The sequence below is a fragment of the Delphinapterus leucas genome, chromosome 15 (genome assembly GCF_059928025.1).
Source record: "Delphinapterus leucas isolate spDelLeu-1000000601 "Yukka" chromosome 15, BTC_Dleu_Yukka2, whole genome shotgun sequence".
Lineage (NCBI taxonomy): Eukaryota > Metazoa > Chordata > Mammalia > Artiodactyla > Monodontidae > Delphinapterus > Delphinapterus leucas.
In genome coordinates, this window is record NC_143143.1 from 23,034,913 (window position 1) to 23,055,351 (window position 20,439).

A 20,439-nucleotide genomic window follows, 5' to 3' on the forward strand; every position below is an offset into this window, starting at 1 on the left:
CTGTGGTCTGAAACACAACCTGCAACATCTCGGAGGTATGCCTAACCTGTCCAACGTATGTGAAGAGTACTGCGGGACCTCATGATCAAGGGTACATGTAGGCCCACAAAAGAAGGTGAACTAAACAAACTCCACTTACGAATTTTAAGGAAGGCTAAGAAGAAGAGGATTAAAGCCAAATCTGTCTAGACCAGGCTTGCTCAACGCGTGGGCCACAGATTATCTACATCAAAATTACCTGGGGTGCTCCTTCAAAGTGCAGATGCCCTACACCCCATTAGGAGCCCTGTGGGCGGGGCCTGAAACCTATGTTTTAAACAAGCTCCCCATCTCCGTCCCAGCGATTCTTTCCTGTTCACTAAATGAGATTTGGGCACCACTGGCCCACACCAGCTGGTCCCCTTTATTCCGCCTTCCCCTGCCTTCGACCTGACTATGGATGCAGGCTGGAGGCTGCGCTGCCTAACCTCAGGCAAGCCTCTCAGAGCCTCTGTTTCCCCTACGTAACATGGGGAGCCCTGCGGGCCGCGGCGAGTATGCCAGGAGGCCTCGCGCGTCAGCCGCCCGACGCACCTTAGGCGCCCAGGAAGCGCCGGTCCCACCTGGCCGCCCGAGACCCGCCCCTCTCGGCCGGCCCGGGCTGCCTACCTTCGCAGATCTGCTCCCACAGGTTCTTGCCGGGCAGCTCCGCAACCTGTCCCGGCGAGACGCGCAGATCCAGGGACACGGGAGACACGACGGGCCCTGGCGTCCTGGCGGTGATGAACGACTCAGTTGAAAGCGCCCGTTCCAAGCGCTGAGAGACGCTGCACACCCGCCCCGGGGCCGCCATGGCTGCGGTTTCCACGGCAACCGCGCTCCCCGCTAGGCCTCGACCCGGAAGTAAACGCATCTTGCGAGGGCGGGCCAGCGAGTCGAGATTGACTTCCGGGTCACGGCGGAGTCGACTCTCACGTGGAGGCGGGGAAGTTTGGCCTTCGGGTGAGTGAGGAGGGCGCCTACCAGGCAGGACGGAGTTGGGGCTGGAGACTGGGCCTGGGGACTTGCGCGGAGAACCGAGGGACTGGAGGGCGACCCGCACCCTCAGATTCAAGTCCCCCCCGGTCGCTGGTGTGCGCTCGCCCCGGCCTGAGGCCGCAGTCTCCAGCAAGTTCTACCGCCTTGGAGCTGGGCCCGGGACCCGGCGTAATCCCTCCTTCTGTGTTGGTGCGGAAGCTTTGGCGTGGTAGAGCCTTTGAGGAGGCAGTTTCGCCTCCCGGCTCTCTTGCTTCCTGCTAGTGAGCCTGCGGTGGGAGTGGGGTGTTGGTGCCATTATGCGGAGAGCACAGGCTCTGAAGTTATGCGGGCTGGTTTCGAATCCCTGTTTTACCCCTTGCTGGCTTTGGGACACAGGGCAAGTAAATTAAAAGCCTCCAAGTCTCAGTTTTCACGTCTCTGAGATGGGTTACTCACACCGAGCCTCACGAGGCTACCGCGAGACTTTAAAAAGCGCTTTTGGAGAAAGCATTTGCGTTCGCAGGAGAAGCTGTAAGGTTCATTTCCTCTTCCCTTTTCCTTGAAGGAATGAATACATTTAGGGTCTCAGGTTTGAAGAGAAGAATCTTCAGTGCTAAAGAGGAGGATGCTACAGTGATTTGAACGGCGGAGATGGGGAGAGAAGGGGATTAAGTTGGGGATAGCCTCCCCTTGGCTTCTTTGTTCTTATTCGATCTCTAGACCACTCCTCCATTTGAGGCACCCTTGGCGCCCTTGACTCCACCCTCTCCACGTCTGTACCTTCTCCCTCTCCTTTGCAGGCCCCTCTTCCTCAGCCCACCCATTTAAACGTTAGTATTCCTTAAGGTTCTGTCTCAGGCTCGTTCTGTTCAAGGCTTACTTACCATCCATATATTCCTAAATTTACGTCACCTATGTCAGCCCAGTCACCTCTGAGCCTCATCCACCTGTCCACCAACATCTCCACATGGCTATCTCAAGGCATCTGTTCCAACCAGCCTGTCTCCTTCAGCCCTCGCCTCCCCCGCTACCACCCCACCTCAGTTTCTTTGTCTTAGGGACTAGCACCGGCATCCTGCACTTGCCAAGCTGGAAACCTCTGTCCTTCAGAAACTTTCCTGACAACTGGTAGGCCAGATTAGACGACCTCTTACCCTGACCTTACCACTGTGCTTGCTTTTATCACCTGTATCATTGTTAACACACGTCTTTCCCACCCACACCTACCTGCTTCTCGATGGCAGAGTCATCTCTTTTTCACCTCTGTGTCTCTAGCATTCCTTCCTTCGTTCGGTGAGTATTTATTAAACACCCGCTCTGTGCCAGGTATAGAGCTGGGCCCTGGGAATACAGCAGAAAACCAGACAGACAGGAGTGAGCAAGAGAGTGTTCCTTTCAATTATGAGTGAACTTGAGCTACAGCTCTGGCCTAGCCTGGCATTTTGAAGCAGCTAAGAGGCAGGTCCAGTATGGACCCTCTGGGCTCTGAAGAAAGCTGCAGGATGGAGAAGCTCCCTGGCCTTTCCTGCCCACTGTCCAAAGCTCTTGTGAGAGGCCGTTTGTTTCTGGATTCCTTGAGTGGCACCATGTCATCTAGTCCAGGGAGCAGGAACTGGGCTGGTGACTGGTGTGAGAGACGTAGTACAACTGGAAGCTGAAATGTACTTGAGGACCCAACCCCTTCTCATAGGCGCCTCCTTGACCCCCACCTAGCCCTGCCAAAGGAAAAAAAAAAAAAAAAAAAGCTGAGTGTTCAAGGTTGCTCTGTGTTTTCTCCAATCATTAAATGTTGGCAGTTTATTTGAAAAATTAAAAACAGTGAAACAGGCTTGTATGCTGGATGTGGCCCCACTCCCACTCCCCTCCCCCCTCCCTCCTCCCCCCTCCTCCCTCCCCCTCCTCCCTCCCCCTCCTCCCCCTCCTCCCTCCTCCCTCCTCCTCTCCTTCCTCCTCCTCTCCTTCCTCCTCCTCTCCTTCCTCCTCCTCTCCTCCCTCCTCCTCTCCTCCCTCCTCCCCTCCTCCCCCTCCCTCCCCTCCTCCCTTCCCTCCCCCTCCTCCTCCCCTCCTCCCTCCTCCCCTCCCCCTCCTCCCTCCCCCTCCCCCCTCCCCCACTAGCCTCTGATCTGATCTGGTTCAGTGCCTCTTTTATGGATAGGAAAACTCAGGCCCGGAGAAGCCAGTGCTGTGTGGCAAGAGTATGTGAGTCACCATTTGAATGCAGGCATCCTCAGCCCCAGCTGGGGCTCCTCACCATACCTTGCTGCTGCTCTCATTACTAGCCACGTGGGAAGGTAATTAGAAGAGTAAGTCACCCTCAGTGCAGGCGGGGGCAGTTAATTTCCAGACGCAAAGCTGAAGCGCTCTTTAGATGAAGCAAGGGAATGGATTAATTGTGTCACAGTTACTGCCTCTGGTGACAGTCAGCAAGAGGAGCTGACCTCAGGATTTCTGTCCCCTTCATCCAGTAAAAGGTAAGCCCTGGGGGCCGTGCCTGGCCTGTGGCTTGAGTGCAGTTGTGCCCTCAGTGGCTGGCACAGGGTACGTTTCTGGAGAGAGGACTAGGCTTAAGAGGTTTGAGGAAGGGGGTTAGGAAAGGGAATCAATGATGTACCAAGCACTTTCCATGGATTATCGTTTATTCTTTCCAACAGCTCTTTGAGGAAGGAAGTGTTATCTCCCCCCATTTTCAGCTGGGGAAGTTAAGGCCCAGCGAGGATAGGTGATTGACTTAAGGTGAGGGAGCAGCTTGGATTTCAACCCGGGGCTGTCAGGATTTAAACTCCATTCTGTTTCTTCGATCATATTTCCCTTTGCTCCACAGGAATCATGCCCATTTTCCTAGCCCCTAATCTTTCAGACCATCCACTCCAGGAAACGTGACTTTTGGTAATACCTAGTGGAATTGTACTCAGGGTGGCTTGGTATGGGGATAACTTGTACCATTTCTTTTTTCAGGAATGATCACTAAGACTCACAAAGGAGACCTGGGCCTTGGGCTCCCAGAGAAGAAGAAGAAGAAGAAGAAGGTAGTTAAAGAACCAGAGACTCAATACTCGGTTTTAAACAGTGACAGTTATTTTGCGGAGGTTTGTCCCACAAGAACCACATCACCCTTGAAGAATATGGTCCAAGAGCAGGCAACCGAAATGCCTCTAATGAAGAAAAAGAAGAAAAAGAAGGGTCACAGCACCGTCTGCGAGGAGCCCCTAGAACCTGAGACCATGTTACGTGCCAGACGGATTGAGCCATCTCCCAGCCCCAGGAAGCAGGCACTTGGTCCATCTGAGTCCCTTGGTAGGGAAAAGAAGAAGAAGAGAAAGTCCGTGTCCCCTGGCTCAAGGGTGAAGACCTCCCCAGACCCCGGGCAGGGCGAGGAGGTGACCAGAGTTGGCAAGAAGCTCAGAAAACACAAGAAGGAGAAGAAGGTGCAGGGAGCTACAGCCTTCTCAGCCAGGGACCCTTGGTTCTGTGAGGCCAGGGACGCTTTGTACACTTGCTCAGCTGGGAAAGATGGCGTCCCTGAGCAGGCAGCCTCGGGACAGAAACGGAAGCAGGGGAGCCCCAGGGAGCACAACGTGAAGATGAAGAAGAAAAAGAAAACCCACCAGGAGGGAGATACCCCCCTGGGGCACCCTGAGCTCTCCAGGTCTGTGGAGAGCAGCCGTAGGAAAGGAAGTAAAAAGAAGTCAGTCAAAGTTGAAGCTCCAGATTACATCCCAATAGGAGATGGCCCCAAGGCCCCTGTGAAGAAGAAAATGAAGTCCAAGAAAAAGGCAGAGCAAGCAGACACTGAGGAGCCAGCTCTGAAGAGGAAGAGGAAGAGGCAGGAGAGCACAGTAGCAGGAGAACCTTGGGAGGAGGTAGGCTTCCTTCAGAAGCACACTGTTTTGGGAGAATAGGGGTGGAAGTTGGGAGTGTGTGTGTGTGTGTGTGCGTGCACACACACAGGCACTCAGCGTTTTAGCTGCCAGAGCCCTGATTAAACTGCCTTTAGTCAGAAAAGGGGATTTATCAACACATGTAACTAGAAGGTTTGAGAGCTACTACCTTCAGGTATAGCTGGATCCAGGTGCTAGTGTAATAGTCTCAATAATACAGGTATCCCTTGCTATTGAAACTTTACCCAAGTTCTCTCTGCACTCAGGATCTGGATTGATTAGAATAAGCTTTTCAGATAAATCCCTCTCTTTCTGAACTCTTGCCACTTGCTATCTAAAGCTCAGGAACCAAATAGTTTGAGATAATATGATGTCCATAGCTATCTGCACTCAGGTTACACAATTTAGGGATCAAATGGATTTAGATTGCAGGCGATGCCTGTGTGGCTTTCCCTAGCTCTGGACTTTGTATTTTTCCATGCTGGTTTTAATATCAGGTTCCTTCCCACCCCAACCCCGTGGTGAGATGGTCCCAGCAACTCCAGGCTTTCTTCATAGTAGTTAAGCCACCCCCAAAAGGAGAGGGGTGGCCCCTCCAAAACGATTACAGGGAAAGTCCCAGCACTGCTCTCCCAGATCTCAGTTGGGTCACAAACCAGAAGCCCAGATCTGAAGCCAGTGGGCAGGGGCTGAGGGTGTCAGTCCTGCTGTAACTCCACTGTCTGAAACTGGGGGAACTGGTTTCTGAGAGGAATACCGGGGCCCTGTTACCAGGAGGAAGGGAGGGGATGGCAGCCTGGTGAAGACGGCAGAGATGTGCTCTCCACCCTGACGGGCTTCCTTGCCTGGGGAGGGGAGGGAGGAGGCGGGCTGAGCACTGGGACCTGGCAGGCGATGTGAGCGAACAGAGCCACCCAGGGCTCATCACAGGTGACGCGGGGTACCAGGCAGAGCACACCCGAAGCAAGGACGTGGCAGTTGTCACTGCTGAGGGACTAGGGGAAAGTGGCCAACCTGAATCTTACTGTCAGATGGTCCCGCAGGGGCTGAGGCCACTGAGAGAGGGTGGCCCGGGAGAGCATGGCCCATGCAGGCCCAGCAAGGCGTCTGTGTGGGAGCTGAGATGTGTGAGGGGCTGGGGCCGCCTGTGCCGAGGGAGCGGCAGGTGCAGAGGCCCTGGGAGGAGCAAAGAGGCTGGCGTGGCAGGCGCTCGGCCAGCTGGGGTCCCGGCAGCCTGTGGACGCCACAGGGGTCTGGATTTCCATGTAAATGAGATGGGGCCCCTGGAGGGTTCTGGGGAACGGGTGGTGTGGCCCAGTTGAGGTGGTTTTATTATTTTTTAATTGAGACGGCGTTGACATATAACATGATGTAAATTGAGGGTGTACCCGAGCTGCTGTGTGGAATGCACCAGTGCTGGGGGCGGGGAAGCTGAGTTAGAGCCTGTCCTGGTTGTCCAGGCAGGAGAGAAGGTACCGACCAGAACTCCGGAGCTGGGGGGCTGGGGCGGGGTATGGGGGAGAGAACCGGGGGGATTCGGGTTTGCTGCAGGCCTTCAGCCCCACCTCTGCATTCCTTGGCCCTCGCCAGCCCCTCCTCCCCCACTGTCAATGGGAGCCTTGGCCTTTCTCCTCTTGCTGGTTTGGTGTCACCCTCGGAAGTGAGGTGATGCCTGGCGGGAAAGGTTGTGCTCTAGGCCTGAGTCGGGAGACCTGGGTTAGTGTCAGCCCTGTCCCTGAGCTGTGGGGTAACCTCACGATAGTCACTTCATCTCTCTGAGCCTTAGTGCGTCCATCTGTCAGATAGGTCAGGGCCACAGTCTTCAGGACAGAATTGGGGAGGATCGTGGAAGAGAAAGGATGGCAGGTGTTCTATGGGCGATAGGGGTGGGCGTAGCGCTCCAGTCTTGAGTCTGTTCTGGACTCTGTTGTGATCTCATCCGGCTGGGCTGCCAGGGCAGAGGCCATCGTCCGCTTGAGCCTTACTCCTTCTGCCCTCTTTGCAGGAGCCAGACACGGACTTGGAGGTGGTGTTGGAAAAGAAGGGCAACATGGACGAGGCGCACATAGACCAGGTACGACTGGTCCTCGTCCTCCCAGGCGTCTTCCCTTCCCCAGACGCACACTCGCCTCCCGGCAGGCCATGAGATCCTGGTCCCAGAGGCATCAGGGACTCCAAAGGCAACGAGGCCAGCCTCTGCCGCCCCTCCAGTGGCGGGGAGCCTGTGGCCTCCCCTCCTCATAACCACTGCAGGGGGAAAAGGGGACATGTCCCTGTGACCTGCAGCCAGGCAGTGGGCACGTGCTCTGCCCAGCCCACGCATCACCACCTCCTGGCCTCCATTCAGGAGCATTTTTTTTTTTTGTCTTTTGCAACTTTATTTAAATATAATTGACATACAAGAATCTGCACATGTTTAAGGTGTACAATTCGATGAGTTTTGACATGTATGCATCCAGGAAACAAGCTAAACAATTAAGATGATGAACGTACCCATCATTTCCAAAAGTTTCCTTGTGCCCCTTTGTATTCCATCCCTTCCTTTCCCATCCCCAGGTAGCCACCACTACTCTGTCGTAGCTTACGTTTTCTAGAATTTGTATATAATTGGGATTATACAGTATGTGCTCTTTTTTAAACTGGCTTCTTTCTCCTAGCATAATCATTCTGAGATTTATCTGTATTGTTGCATGTATCAATAATTTGTTCCTTGTTATTGGCTGTCCAATGTTTCTAGCATTATTTTGATGTTAAAAACGTTTTAGGGGCTTCCCTGGTGGCGCAGTGGTTGAGAGTCCGCCTGCCGATGCAGGGAACACAGGTTCGTGCCCCGGTCCAGGAAGATCCCACATGCCGCGGAGCGACTGGGCCCGTGAGCCATGGCCGCTGAGCCTGTGCGTCCAGAGCCTGTGCTCCGCAGTGGGAGAGGCCACAGCAGTGAGAGGCCTGCGTACCGCAAAAACAACAACAACAACAACAAAAAAGTTGTAAATTCTCAATTGAATTGCCTAGGCACCTTTGTAAAAAATCAGTTGACCGTGTGTGTGTGTGTGTGTGTGTGTGTGTGTGTGTGTGTGTGTGTGTGTGTGTATGTGGTGTGGGTCTATTTTTAGACTCTTGTTGAGTTTCATTGATCTGTATGTCTGTCTTTACCCTAATACTTCATTGTCTAGATTATTGTAACTATATAATGTCTTAAATTAGGTAGTATAAGTCTCTAGCATTTGTTCTTTTTTAAGTTGCTTTGGCTAGTTCAGGTCCTTTGCACTTCTGTATAAATTTTAAAATTACCTTGTTGGTTGCTACCAAAAAATGCTCCTGGGATTTTGATTAGGATTGCCTTGAATCTACAGACAAATTTGGGGAGGATTGACAACAGTATGAAGGCTTCTGATCCATAAACATGGCATCTCTGTCTATTTATTTAGGTCTTTAGTTTCTCTCAGTATTGTTTTATAGTTTTCAGTGTACAGGTCATGCACGTCTTTTGTCAAATTTTCCTTAAGTATTTTATATTTTTGATGCTATTGTAAATAGTATTTCAGTTCAGTTTTTATTGTTGTATATATTGCTAGTATATAGAAATGCAGTTGTTGTACAGGAGCATTAGGAGAAGTTGTTCTCTTGTGGACCAGCTTCTGCTTCTGTCGTGCCCAGATCCTGTGTGGGAGCTGGACATTCTAGAATTGGGATATTTTTATGATCCTGGACCCCAAGGCCTATCAGGACAGCATAGTAACCGCATAGGTACAGCCTTGGGCCATTACTAATGAGGTTACTTTGGCAGTCACTGACCCCGGGACCCCCATGTAGGTGGCCGTGAAGACCAAACGAGGCCATTTGGGAGGCGCTCAGCAGGGGCCTGCCCGAGACCTGTGCTTTGTAAGTGGCAGCCGTTCACCTGCCTGCATCCTCACGCTGTGTCAGCCAGTAATTGCTGGACAGAAGCAACAGGGTGTGATGTGGGGACGGCCCGTGTCGTGGCCCTGCCGCCTGCCGCTCCAGGAGAGAAACGGAGGAGTGCTTGCAAGGCAGCCGACTACAAGGAGGGGGGCCTACAAGATGCTGCGAGGAAGTTCCTAATGCCTTTGGGGCGTTGGGGGCCTCTCTCCCTGGAGGGGAGGGGCTCAGTAGGATGATGCTGACAGGGCCCAGTCCAGGGCCTGGCACACAGCGCAGGCCCCCCAGAACCAGGGGCTCCCCAGCCTCCTGCAGGTCATCGTCGTTTGGGGATGGGGGCCCGGGCTGCAGTGGCTGGTGGGGAGGATGGAGGTGGGGCCCTGACCCGTCCAGGCCCAGCCCCTGCCCTGGGCGCCTCTCCCAGGTGTCCCACCGCTCTCGGGGGCAAGGCCCACCAGCCACCTCTTTGCTTCTTATGAATTCGTGCCTATTAAATACCTCACGGTTTTAAAGAAAACTTCTGTTTTGGGTGACAGATGATCTCAATGTAAGTGAAGCTTTCTGCCCCAACTCTCCCTTTCTTTTTCTGGTAAAAAGTTCATTGTGTTAAAAAAAAAAAAAAAAAGTTGGGGGAAAGCAACCTGAAATCCTGCCACCCAGCGGTCTCCCACTTGTTTGGCGCCAGGGACCAGTTTCGCGACGGGGAGCAGCAGGTGAAGCTTCACTGGCGGCCGCTCACCTCCCGCGGACCGGGTGTTGGGGACCCCTGCTACCACCTAATAATAATCACTGTTAACCCTTGGTTGTTATATCCTTCTAGATCTTTCCTCTGTAACTGTGTATGTGTGATTTTAAAGCAGCGTACAGTCATGCTCTGTACACTGTTCTTTTCACTTTTTTCATTCAGCTGGTGAGCTGCTTTCCGCTTCAGTGAGTGCACATCCACATTGTTCCCCGTCAGCAGCATGACTCTGACATAGGAATATACCATCATTTTCTCTCATCCCTACAGCTGCCCTTTGGATTTGTTTTATGCAGTTTCTTTTTTTTTTTTAATGGCTGCGTTGGGTCTTTGTTGCTATGCGCAGACTTTCTCCAGTTGCGGCGTTGCGGTGCACGGGCTTCTCATTGCAGTGGCTTCTCTTGTTGCGGAGCATGGGCTCTAGGCACGCGGGCTTCAGTAGTTGTGGCATGTGGGCTTCAATAGCTGTGGCTTGCAGGCTGTAGAGCACAGGCTCAGTAGTTATGGCTCGCAGGCTCTAGAGCGCAGGCTCAGTAGTTGTGGCACACGGGCTTAGTTGCTCCGCAGCATGTGGGATCTTCCCAGACCAGGGCTCGAACCCATGTCCCCTGCATTGGCAGGCAGATTCTTAACCACTGCACCACCAGGGAAGTCCTGTTTTATGTAGTTTTGAACTATATGAATGGTCACCTCATTTCAGCCTGTGGTAGATTAGAAGAGAAGAGGAGGGGCCACAAACTGGGAGCAGCTAAAGTCACACCTGAACCCTTGGGCCCTAGAAGCTTCTGTATCAAACCACAGGGTCATTGGTGCGCTGACTGTGGCCTTGAGCCTCTCTGGTAACAGTGTGTGAGGTGTCCCTGCTGTGTGCCGGGGACTCTTTGTCTTACGTTCTGCACCGCAATTCATCGTGGGGCTGGGGGCTTTCTTACACCAACCAGCAATTCCCTGACACCACGCGGTGTCCTGCAGTTCAACTCAGTCTGACGCTGTCTATCTGGAGATACCGTCAGACCGCTCAGGTGAAGGACTCAGTCCCGCCAGACTGCTCCCCACCCCTGTCCCCCGTTCAGACGCCAGTCTTAAGCCAGGTTGTCACCTGTGCTTCTGACCAACCAGCTACAGATCAGAGGTTCCAAAGACCTCCTCCTCAGCTTCAATTAGTTTGCTAGAGTGGCTCACAGAACTCAGAGAAACATTTTACTCGCCAGATTACTGGTTTATTATGAAAGGATATAACTCAGGGACAGCCAGGTGGAAGAGACGCACAGGGCAGGGTGTGTGGGATGGAGCATGGAGCTTCCATGTCCTCTCCGAGAGCTCCACTCCCCAAATCTCCAGTGTTCACCAACCCAGAAGCTCTCCGAACCCTGACCTTTTGGGTTTTTGTGGAGACCTCATTACAGAGGCACAGTTGATTAAATCATTGGCCATTTGGTGGCTGAGCTCAATCTCCTCCTCCACTCCCCTCCCCAGAGGTCAGGACTGAAAGTTCCAGCCCTCTCATCGGTGGTTGGTTCTCTTGGCAACCAGCCCCCATCTTCAGGTGCTTACAAAAGTCGCCCAATTAACATAACAAAGGACACTTTGATTGTTCCCATCACTTAGGAAATTCCTAGGGATTTTGGAACTCTGTGCCAGGAATGGGGATGAGTTTATATATATATATTTCTTGTCATATATTTCTTACTATAAACCACAGTATCGCAGTTCTCTGTCTCCCATTTATCCTCCAAGGTAGCTGATATTTCCATCTCTTTGCAGATAAATAGACCACGGTACAGAAAGATTAACTGACTTCCACACAACTAGTTAATGGCAGTGGTAGGATTCAAACTAGCCTGTGCCTGACTCCAGAGCCTGTGTTCTTTCTAGAAGACGATGCTGTCAGCAAGAAAGTTAACTACAATATCTTCTGTACAGGCAGGGCTTTGGGCATGTGTTTTGAGAAAATTTCCACCCCAGGTGGCTCTTACAAACAGAAGAGGTTCTAATGCTAAAGGTGGAAAAGCCTCAGTGTCTAGGAAGAGTCATTCATTTATTTATTTGGCCGCACCACTCAGTGCACGGGGTTCCCTGACCAGGGATTGAACCACTCGGGCCCTGGCAGTGAGAGTGCCGAGTCCTAACCACTGGACCGCCAGGGCAGTCCGCTGGAAGATTCATTCTTAAGGAATGGAAAAGAAGGGTGAATGAGGCCTGTATGTTTTAGGCCAAGGGATTGCCCCTTACATGATTAGAGGGTATTTTTGACAGATGCCTCCCCCGGCCTGCAGCAGAACAAAGCTGCCCATCCCCCTCCAGTCCCCCCACCCCACCTCCTCTCTGTCCTGGGTTTGAAGCTCAAAACCGGCTGTCTAATTGCCCTCTTTCCTTTCCTTTCCCTCCTTGCTCAGGTGAGGCGAAAGGCCTTGCAAGAAGAGATCGATCGTGAGTCGGGCAGGACAGAAGCTTCTGACACCAGGAAGCAGACGGTAAGTTTCACGCTGGGCTCCGCGAGGGGTCTCCTCCTCACCTTGCAGGGGCGGGAGACCAAGTCCATCTGGCCCCAAAGCAGCTCCCCCCTGCCAGCCGGCTCCCTGCTCGACAGAGCTCGTCCTGAGCTACTCTCCTTTCTTGGGAAGTGGGTGCTTGCCTCCCTCCTGGAGAGCTGGCCGCTTGAGCTAAGCAGCCTGGACCTTGTCTCTGGCTCTGGACGGGCAGGGTGTCCCCGTCATCAGTCGCTGGGGACACGTGATGGCGAGCTCTTTCCAGCAGTGGGTGGTACCCTGAGAAAGCTGCTGGGACAGGGGCGGGGGCAGAGGTGGCAGGCCTCTGGTCCAGTTGGAATGGGAAATTTCCAAACCAGGCCCCAGGAGGTGGCACGGGAGAGTGTATGGCATGGGGACCGCTAGGTCAGGCTGGAGAGGGACGGGAGGGTGCGGTGGGCAGGGCGGTGGGAACTGCTGGAGCGCATTTATGTGGGGCAGCGGGAACTGGGGTAGAGGAGAGGGCAGAGGGGAGAGAAGAGAACTTGTTAATAGACGTGGATTTGGGAGAGGGGGACAGAGGATCCAGATGATGGAAGGACTTGCTTCCTTGTAACACTGTCTTAAGCTTTCCTAGTGTAGCACAGAAAAGAACAGTTGCTTTGGATCAAAAGACCTGAGATCAGTTCCTGGCTCTGCCACCTTCTATAGTTATGAGACTTTAGCAAGTAACTTCCCTTCTTTGAGCTTCAGTTTCCACACCTGTAAAATGGGACTCATGCTCTGCCCCAGAGGGGTATGGAATGGGACTTTGTTATGTCATTCCTCTAGTGTCTCCTTTCTCTCCATCCTCTTGAACTGGGCAGAGCTGATAAGATTCCATGATTGAGTGAGGAAGGCCAGAAACAAGGCAGCGTCATCCAGAGCAGTGGCCCAGAGGCTATACCTGGAGGGACCTGACAGCAGGAGGGTGGTCCGGGGGCATAGGGGCTGGGATCTTCTGGGGATGCCTTAGGTGGCCCTGCCTTCGGGGACCTGGGGCCACTTGACTGCTCAGGCACATGGTGGGGATTTGAGACCGGGTCCCCTCTCAGTGGGTTGGTAGCCCAGTGAGAGCAGGCTCACAGGACTGGTCAGCCTCTGGCAGCTCTCTCCTCAGACCCAGTGTGGGGCTGTCAGAGGTGGCCTCTCCTTCTAGAAAGTGAAGGCTTGGGAAGCAGTTGTTAATGCCTGTATTGGGGGCACTGTGAAGCTCGGAGAGCTTGTCACCAGTTCTCTCAGGCCAGCTAGCTGTAGCAATGACTGGTTCTTACTGTTCTCCCAAAGCCAACCTAGAAATAAGTGCTAGGCTGGCATTTGGCTCACAGGCGGAGAGTTCCCAGGCGGCACAGAGGTCAGCAATCCTGGTGGGGTGGGGTGGGTAGATGAGCGGTTTTCGAGGACTTAAAGCGAACCAGGCGTCGGGCTCTGAGTTGTTGGTGTAAAACCTAATTTGAGCCTCAGTGAAGCCCCGTCGGGGGCTGTTATGCCCCCGTTTTATAGATGAGGACATTGAGGCTCAGGGGTTAAGGTACTTTACCCGGGTGACACAGGCGGGACTCAATCCTGAGTCTTTGAAGTCACAGTCTTCATGGGGAGCTGGGTTTCTGGCCTCGGCCACAGACACGGGAGGGAAGGGAGTCTTCTCTTGGGCCACTGCTCTGAGGGGCTCTCTTGTATTTTCTCAAACATGGCCGACTCGTGCGTGGGTTGTAGAGTGCTCTGGGCAGGAATCGGGGCCCCTGAGTTCCTGGGCTAGCTCAGCCTCCGACTCATGTGACCCTTCACCTCCCGGGGCCTCCACTCCTTTCCTGCTATGAAGTGCAGCGCTTCTGCGAAGAGAAATGCATTTCAGACTCCCGCTTGCCCTCTCCACCCTCCAAAGGACAGAAACCTTAGGCTGATGGATGAGTAGCCAGCTGGTGAGATGTGTCGTACTGTCTGCCGTGAATTGGGGGAGAAGGAGTGAGGCAGACGGGCAACTCAGTGTGAAGGGTGGGCTCTGATGTGGGCCAGACCCGAGATGGAGTTCCAGCAGGGTTACCAAGTAGGCTTGTGCCCCCGGTCCAGCTGCAAACCTCCATTTCTTCATCAGGAGAGTGGGAACCAACAGTATTCCTCACAGGGCTCTGGTTGGAGTTAAGATAATCCACCACTGTGCCTGCGAGCACTGTGCCTGGTGCGCAGTAAGCCTTTGATCATCTGGATCCTCCCCGGCAAGGCTGGGGGCTGGGCAAAGGAAGATGCTTTGGAAGCCAGGAAAGTAACCACCTGTTTTCTCTTACCACAGGGAACTCAATTTGGCCAATGGGATACTGCTGGCTTTGAAAATGAGGAACAGAAACTGAAATTTCTCAAACTCATGGGTGGCTTTAAAAATCTGTCCCCGTCATTCAGTCGCCCCGCTAACATGGTCGGCAGGCCCAGCATGGCCCTCAGCAAGAAGGTGGCCGACACTCTGCAGCGGAATCTACAGCAGGACTACGACCGGGCCATGAGCTGGAAGCACAGCCGGAGGGCCGGCCTCGGCTTCTCCACGGCTCCGGACAGAATCTTTTATATTGACAGGAATGCATCCAAGTCAGTCAAGTTTGAAGATTAAGCTCTCCTGTCTTGTCCCCCAAAACGGTTCTGTTACGCAGATGAAAGCCATAGGACAGTTGTCTCCAATCGAACTCCTGCAGAGAGAACGGACAACTATGTTGATATGCTTGGACAGACTGGGGTGAGGGCAGCTCGTTTCAGGAACCAGGAGAACATGGGAGTGGCTGAAACCTGTTTTCTGTGTGAAGCTTCCGTCCCTGTTGAAGACAGTATCAACAGCAGTAGCTCACACTTGTCTAGTGCTTACTGTGTGCCAGGCACATACGTGTCTCCCTTGCATTAATGTATTTAATCTTCACGATTCTGAAACAGGTGCTATTGTTATCCCCATCTTATAGATGAGGAAACTGAAGTTCAGGAATGAAGTAATAACATTGCCTGGGGTCACCCAACCAGTAAGTGCCAAGTGCACTTTTGTGCCCCAAGACCGATGTCACTGTTCACTACACTGAATGTCCCCTCTAGGGAATTTCACCCAGAATACTCATTGAGGATTAAAATGTCTCCATTGAGGAAACAGAAGCTTTTTACATGCCTAAAACTCAAACAGGAAGCAGGATTAATGTAAACAGGGAGAAGCAAGCTCATTTTCCCTCCCCCTTCTTGGAGTAGCCACAGGCAAAGAGGCGTCTGGATTGCCACCAGGCAGATGCGGCTGAGCTTCCTCTGCTGCTGGGAAGTGTGCTTCTGAACCCATCTTGCCTTTTGCGTCTGCCATCCTTCCATCCCCAGTGGCAAGCTTGCATTTCATCCTTCTGCTTTAACTGCATTCTGAACAGACGTTTTAGAGAGCAGGTGGTTAGTCCTCCACGTGAGCCGAAGGCACATTAATTCCCAGGGACGTGTTTATTGGATTCTTTTCAATCACGAGGAGGAGAATCCCAGGCGACTTCCCTGGAGGAGGTCGAATGCCTGCCGGGAGGCGCAGACGTGGGGATGACAGGGCGTTGCCTCGTCAGCCTGGGATCAGCGTTTCCAAGCCTTAACTCTACGGCCAGCCTCCCAAAGCTCCAGGTATAGCCACCCGAGTGACGTGACCACCTTCTCCGCATTCACCTAGCATTTTGCTTCCTAAAATATCAGTTCTCATTGGGCCTTTTTCACACCACTTGGCTTGAACTCCTGCTACAGACATCCTGTCTCAGGCAGGCCTGGACAGCCAGGAAATTCAGTCTCTCACGTGGCAGGGAGTCCTGTCCTGTCGTAGGGGGTTGATTCAGCTTCCCATGAAGGAAACGAATGTTTCCTCTCTGCTCCGTCATCCTCGGTGTTGGCTTCATCAGGCTGGTGGAAAGATGGCTGTAGCAGTTCCAGGCAGCGTATCAAGACACTAGACTATTACAGAGGAAGAAGAAAAACCTTGTGGTTCAAGGAAACTTCCAGAAGCCCTTTTGTCATAACTCACTGCCCAGCAGTGGGTCACATACCCATTCTTGAGCCAGCCCCTGGCATGTGGAGGGAGACTCTCAGGCCAGTCAGGAAGGAAGACTGAGGTTCGGGTGCTGGTGAGATGAACATGGGTCCACTACTGCCCCATGGGGCAGAGGTGAGGCAGGCCTGCCTGGGCCCTGACCAGCAAGCATCGGCCAGGTCTAGAGTCCTACAAAGTCTGTGTTAGCAGTGATTCAGGTGGGCCACGTCACTCAGAAGGTGAACTTGGCCTTTCATGGATTCCACCTTGAGATGCATAACGGAAGAGGCCTACACGGTAAGATTCTGCATTTGAGTTAGCTCTTCAGGGCACATCCCATTCCGACGGGGGAATAAATCTTTCCCAGTCTTGATCCACACTACAGGAACTTGCCCAGTGTAAAAGGAACCAACCACTGCGTCTCTAATCGTTTTTATTTTGCTGAGAGATCACACTACGGTTTGGGCCTGCTCGGCTGTCAGGAAGGACTGTGCTCAGCCATCTACCGGGTGCTTCCGGAGAGTGGCTGAGCGATTGTCCCTGACCTATCCCCACAGTGGTAGCTCTCATTAGGGTGTGGTGGTCAGGCCTTTCCCCTCTTGCTGTTCAGTATCTTCAGTCTGTGTGTGATAGGATTTGACTTTCTAGCCCAGTGTGGCTGAATGAGTTCCACTTGGCTTGGGAAGGTTTATTAAAGTCTGTTCCTGAAGCAGGGTCTAAGCAGAGAAGGCTGGGCAGCCAAGACGGCAAGATGCCAAGTGTCCTCAGATTGAACTTAGCCTTGTCTCGGCTGCTCTCATAGGTGCAGACCACTGTTGCTCTAGTGACAGCTCCTGCCCTGCAGTTAGCTGGGCCTCCGTCCTTTTGTAAATTAAACAACATTGTCTTGAGTCACCTATCCCCCTTTTTCCCCATGTTCTGGGCCCTCCTCAAGCTGTCTGCAAGTTTCTGTGGTGTGATTTCCCATGTTGTTCCTCATTTGTTGACTCCATGTAGCACACAGCCTGTCTCCACTGGAACAAGGCGGTTTTTGGATTTTTACTCAGAATCTGGGAGAAGATGGGTGGGAGGTCTGGTATTTAAGCACAGCCATGGTCTTAGCTGAATATGTAACAACCCTGTTCTTGAACTTGTCGGCTGTTTCTCCCTTGGGGGTTGCTCACTGACTGACCCTCCTCCTATGGCAAGGTCCTTCCCTCCTTATAACTGCCTTTATCCAGCCGTTCCCCAGACCTCGTGATTCTTAACCACTTTTTTATTCCTTGGGGTGATTCCTGCTGTTTTGCCTTAGCCCACTAGGCCCCTCCCTGAGGCCACCTTTCCGTAACTAGACTGGCCCATCAAAAGTATTTGCCAGATAGACACAGTTCTCCCCTTAAAAACTGTGTGTTCAGCTCTGCAAACTTAGAACTGTTCAGGTTTGTGGTTGGAATAATGCCCCCATGCCCCCCGCCTCCCGTCCAAGTCCTAATCACTGGAACCTGTTAATATGTTGTGATACAAAACAAAAGGGAGCTTAAGGTAGCAGATGGAATTAAGTCTGCTAATCGGCTGACCTTAATATGATTAGACTGGGCCTACCCAGATAATCCAGGATTAGAAGAGGGGACAGAAGAGTCAAGAGACTTGCAAGAAACACTCAACAAGCTGTCACTAGTTTGAAGATGAAGGGACCACCAGCCAAGGAATGCACGTGGCCTCTAGAAGCTGGAAAAGGCAAGAAAACTGATTCTCCCCTAGAGCCTCCAGAAGGAATACAGCCCAGCTGACACCTTCACTTTGAAGGTAAGCCCACTGGACTTCAGACCAGTAGAGCTGTAAGGCAGTAAAATTGTGACGTTTTAAGCCACTAAGTTTGTAGTAATTTAAAGCAGCAATAGAAAATTAATACAGGCCTTATGCAGAAGTTTTTCTTACTTTCACCTTATTTCCTAAAATTTTTTGGTTTTTTGTGTGTTGTTGTTCCATCATCCTTCATGTAGTAGTAGTAGACTTCACCTCATGTAGGCCATGGTCTTCAGAGACTGGCTAACTGATTCAGTAACAGGCTGAGGAAACCACACAAGAACACAGAAAAGCTAAGCTTCCACCTGGGCCAGGTAACATGGTTCAGAGGCTGCTTTGGTGTAACGGATACCCGACCGAACGTGAAAGTCCAAGTCCAGGTTCATGGAAGAGCATTAGGAATTCATGGCTCAGGCTTGGGCGCTGATGCTGTCTGATGTGTACAGCCTCAAAGTAGCTGACTTAAAAGTGCATAATTTGTAAATTTGCCAATTGATTTTCATTTGAATAGTATCATATAGTAAAAGTGGTATAGGAAGTAATTTTAATGAAAATAATTTTGTGAAATAAAGGCCACTTGGGAACATTTGAGCAATACCACTGTGCTTTCTGAATGTCTGTTATGTTCAGCTGAGGTGCATTCTTCAGTACACGCTGTTCCTTAACGGAGGCCGTTTTCTCGTGGGGTTCACTATTAAGCCATCCGGAAAATCCATAGCATATTCTTGGTCCCAAGCTATTCAATTAAAACATGAGTTTATGTAAATTAAAAAAAATTATTTTAGCTACTTTTACTGTGTGAACTGTAATCAGGCTTTTCACGAGTAGAGGTAAAATGTCGTCTATCTACATTCAGTGTGTACCTTCCAAACGTACAGTAGTTTGGGGGCACTTTTATTTTATTTTTTTTGCGGTACGTGGGCCTCTCACTGTTGCGGCCTCTCCCGTCGCGGAGCTCAGGCTCCAGACGCGCAGGCTCAGGGGCCATGGCTCACGGGCCCAGCCGCTCCGCGGCACGTGGGATCTTCCCGGACCGGGGCACGAACCCGTGTCCCCTGCATCGGCAGGCGGACTCTCAACCACTGCGCCACCAGGGAAGCCCCTGGGGGCACTTTTAATCCACAGCTTGGATGCATTTTCCTGCACAAGGGGTTCTAGGCTGTGAGTCACCACCACCACCAATATTAATGCTCTTACTGATTCAGAATGTCAGTGGAAGCTCATTAGTGGTAATACAAGAATGAGATTCCGCCAAACTGATAAAAAAGTAGACAGTATCATATGCTGTTTAGGGTTATGGCTGCAAGAAAACCAGGCGGTATGTTTAGACACGTTCTCTTCCGGATGAGAGTCAACTGTAATTAAATGAACAGTCATGAACATAAGTGTTCCTTCAGGAGGTTTATTCAGTTACAGTATATTTTCCATCGAAGCCACAGGGAATCTCAGATTTGACTTCACTTTCTCCTTTAATCCACCAGCATATTCTAAATCCAATCAAGAGCTGATTTTGATATAAAGCAAATTAGGGATAGGGCACAGTGGGTCTGTCAAAGTGGACTGCTTTTCAAGGTTCTTTTTCCAATTAAAAAACACCTTCCAGAAAGGGAAGATGTTACTTGCATTCTTCAGTTTTTCCCTAAAGGCCCACCTGAAGGCCACCTGTGCAAAGAAACACTAAGATGCTGTGCTCAGTGAGCAGGAGTGGATTCGAATGCTCTGACAGCTCCCGCTTGTTCACTTCACTGGCAGAATAATCTAGTAGAGAAGCCAATCTGTACGTGTGTAAAAATAAAAACAAAAACACAAAACAGGTCTTTCTGGACTTGGCACCAGAGCCCCTAGGGTCAGGTCCTCGTCTGCAGAGGGAGCCTGAGGGCCAGCTCGGTCAGATGCCCCATGTCTGGGTGTTTGCTTCGCTTCTTGATGTATTCCAGAGTTTTCACCTAGGAGGAAAGAGAAAGACTCATCTCCTTTCTGGTTCATAACTCTCAAGGCTCCAACAAATCAGCCATATCGGGAGCTCTGGCTTTTTTCTTAGCAGAGAAGGGAGGGGAAGAAACCAGCAGTTTTCAAATAAGACTTCTTAGATTATAGCTTGCTCTTAAAATCACCAGGAATGACTGGTGTTTTCATACATGTGGTTTTTATTCAGAGGGAGTTAATTCTTAATACTACTCAGTGGTCCCTTGGTTCCAGGACCAAACTGAGGATACTGAATCCCTTATAGAAAATGGTGTAGTATTTGCATATCACCTACATACCTCCCCCTGTATATTTAAATCATCTCTAGATGACTTTTAACACCTAATACAATGTAAATGCTATGTAAGTAGTTGCTGATAGGTGGCAAATTCAGGTTTTGCTTCTTGGAAGTTTCTGGAATTTTTTTTCCCCCCTGAATATTTTTGATCTGTGGTTGGTTGAATCTGAGGATGCCAAACTTGCAGATACGGAGAGCCATCTGTACTTTGTAGGGCCTGGCACCTTTCTGGAAGGGGAGACTGGGGCTGTTTGATGTCCAGGCCCTGATGTTGTGTTGAGGCCACTTGTGCCTGGCCAGTGGGCTTGCATTACTCGCCAGGACAGCCGTGCCTGGTGGGCGTTGTGAGGGCC

At 51.7% G+C, this 20,439-nt stretch overlaps 3 protein-coding genes across 11 annotated transcripts in view; 1 reads left to right on the forward strand and 2 right to left on the reverse strand.

The window, feature by feature from the left end:
• Window positions 1–732, reverse strand: part of IQCK (IQ motif containing K) — a 128,927-nt gene extending 128,195 nt beyond the window's left edge. Inside the window, exon 1 of the mRNA XM_089896084.1 lies at window positions 649–732. The gene's annotated coding sequence lies outside the window, so the exon portion shown is untranslated. The remainder of the gene's footprint in view (window positions 1–648) is intronic.
• On the forward strand, window positions 635–19,634 carry KNOP1 (lysine rich nucleolar protein 1). 5 transcript variants are annotated; one of them, XR_002641791.2, is made up of 6 exons: window positions 816–981; window positions 3,952–4,856; window positions 6,880–6,948; window positions 11,913–11,990; window positions 14,314–16,335; window positions 17,609–19,634. XR_002641791.2 is itself a non-coding variant. In XM_089896080.1 (6 exons), exons 1-6 carry the CDS (start codon window positions 831–833, stop codon window positions 14,623–14,625), a joined length of 1,653 nt encoding a protein of 550 aa, XP_089752206.1. In that variant the 5' UTR covers window positions 816–830; the 3' UTR covers window positions 14,626–19,634. The 5 variants fall into 5 exon arrangements, 4 of the variants coding, with proteins under 4 accessions (XP_022408023.2, XP_089752206.1, XP_089752204.1 ...); XM_089896080.1 differs by adding an exon at window positions 5,906–6,039 and having other exon boundaries at window positions 3,952–4,860; window positions 14,314–19,634; XM_022552315.2 differs by having other exon boundaries at window positions 635–981; window positions 14,314–19,634.
• The window catches only part of VPS35L (VPS35 endosomal protein sorting factor like), a 128,846-nt gene continuing 127,618 nt past the window's right edge, over window positions 19,212–20,439 (reverse strand). For all 5 annotated transcript variants that reach the window (XM_022552287.2, XM_089896076.1, XM_022552283.2 and 2 more), the window contains one exon: window positions 19,212–19,769. In XM_022552287.2, coding sequence (XP_022407995.2) covers window positions 19,671–19,769 — 99 coding nt within the window. In that variant the 3' untranslated portion in view covers window positions 19,212–19,670. The remainder of the gene's footprint in view (window positions 19,770–20,439) is intronic.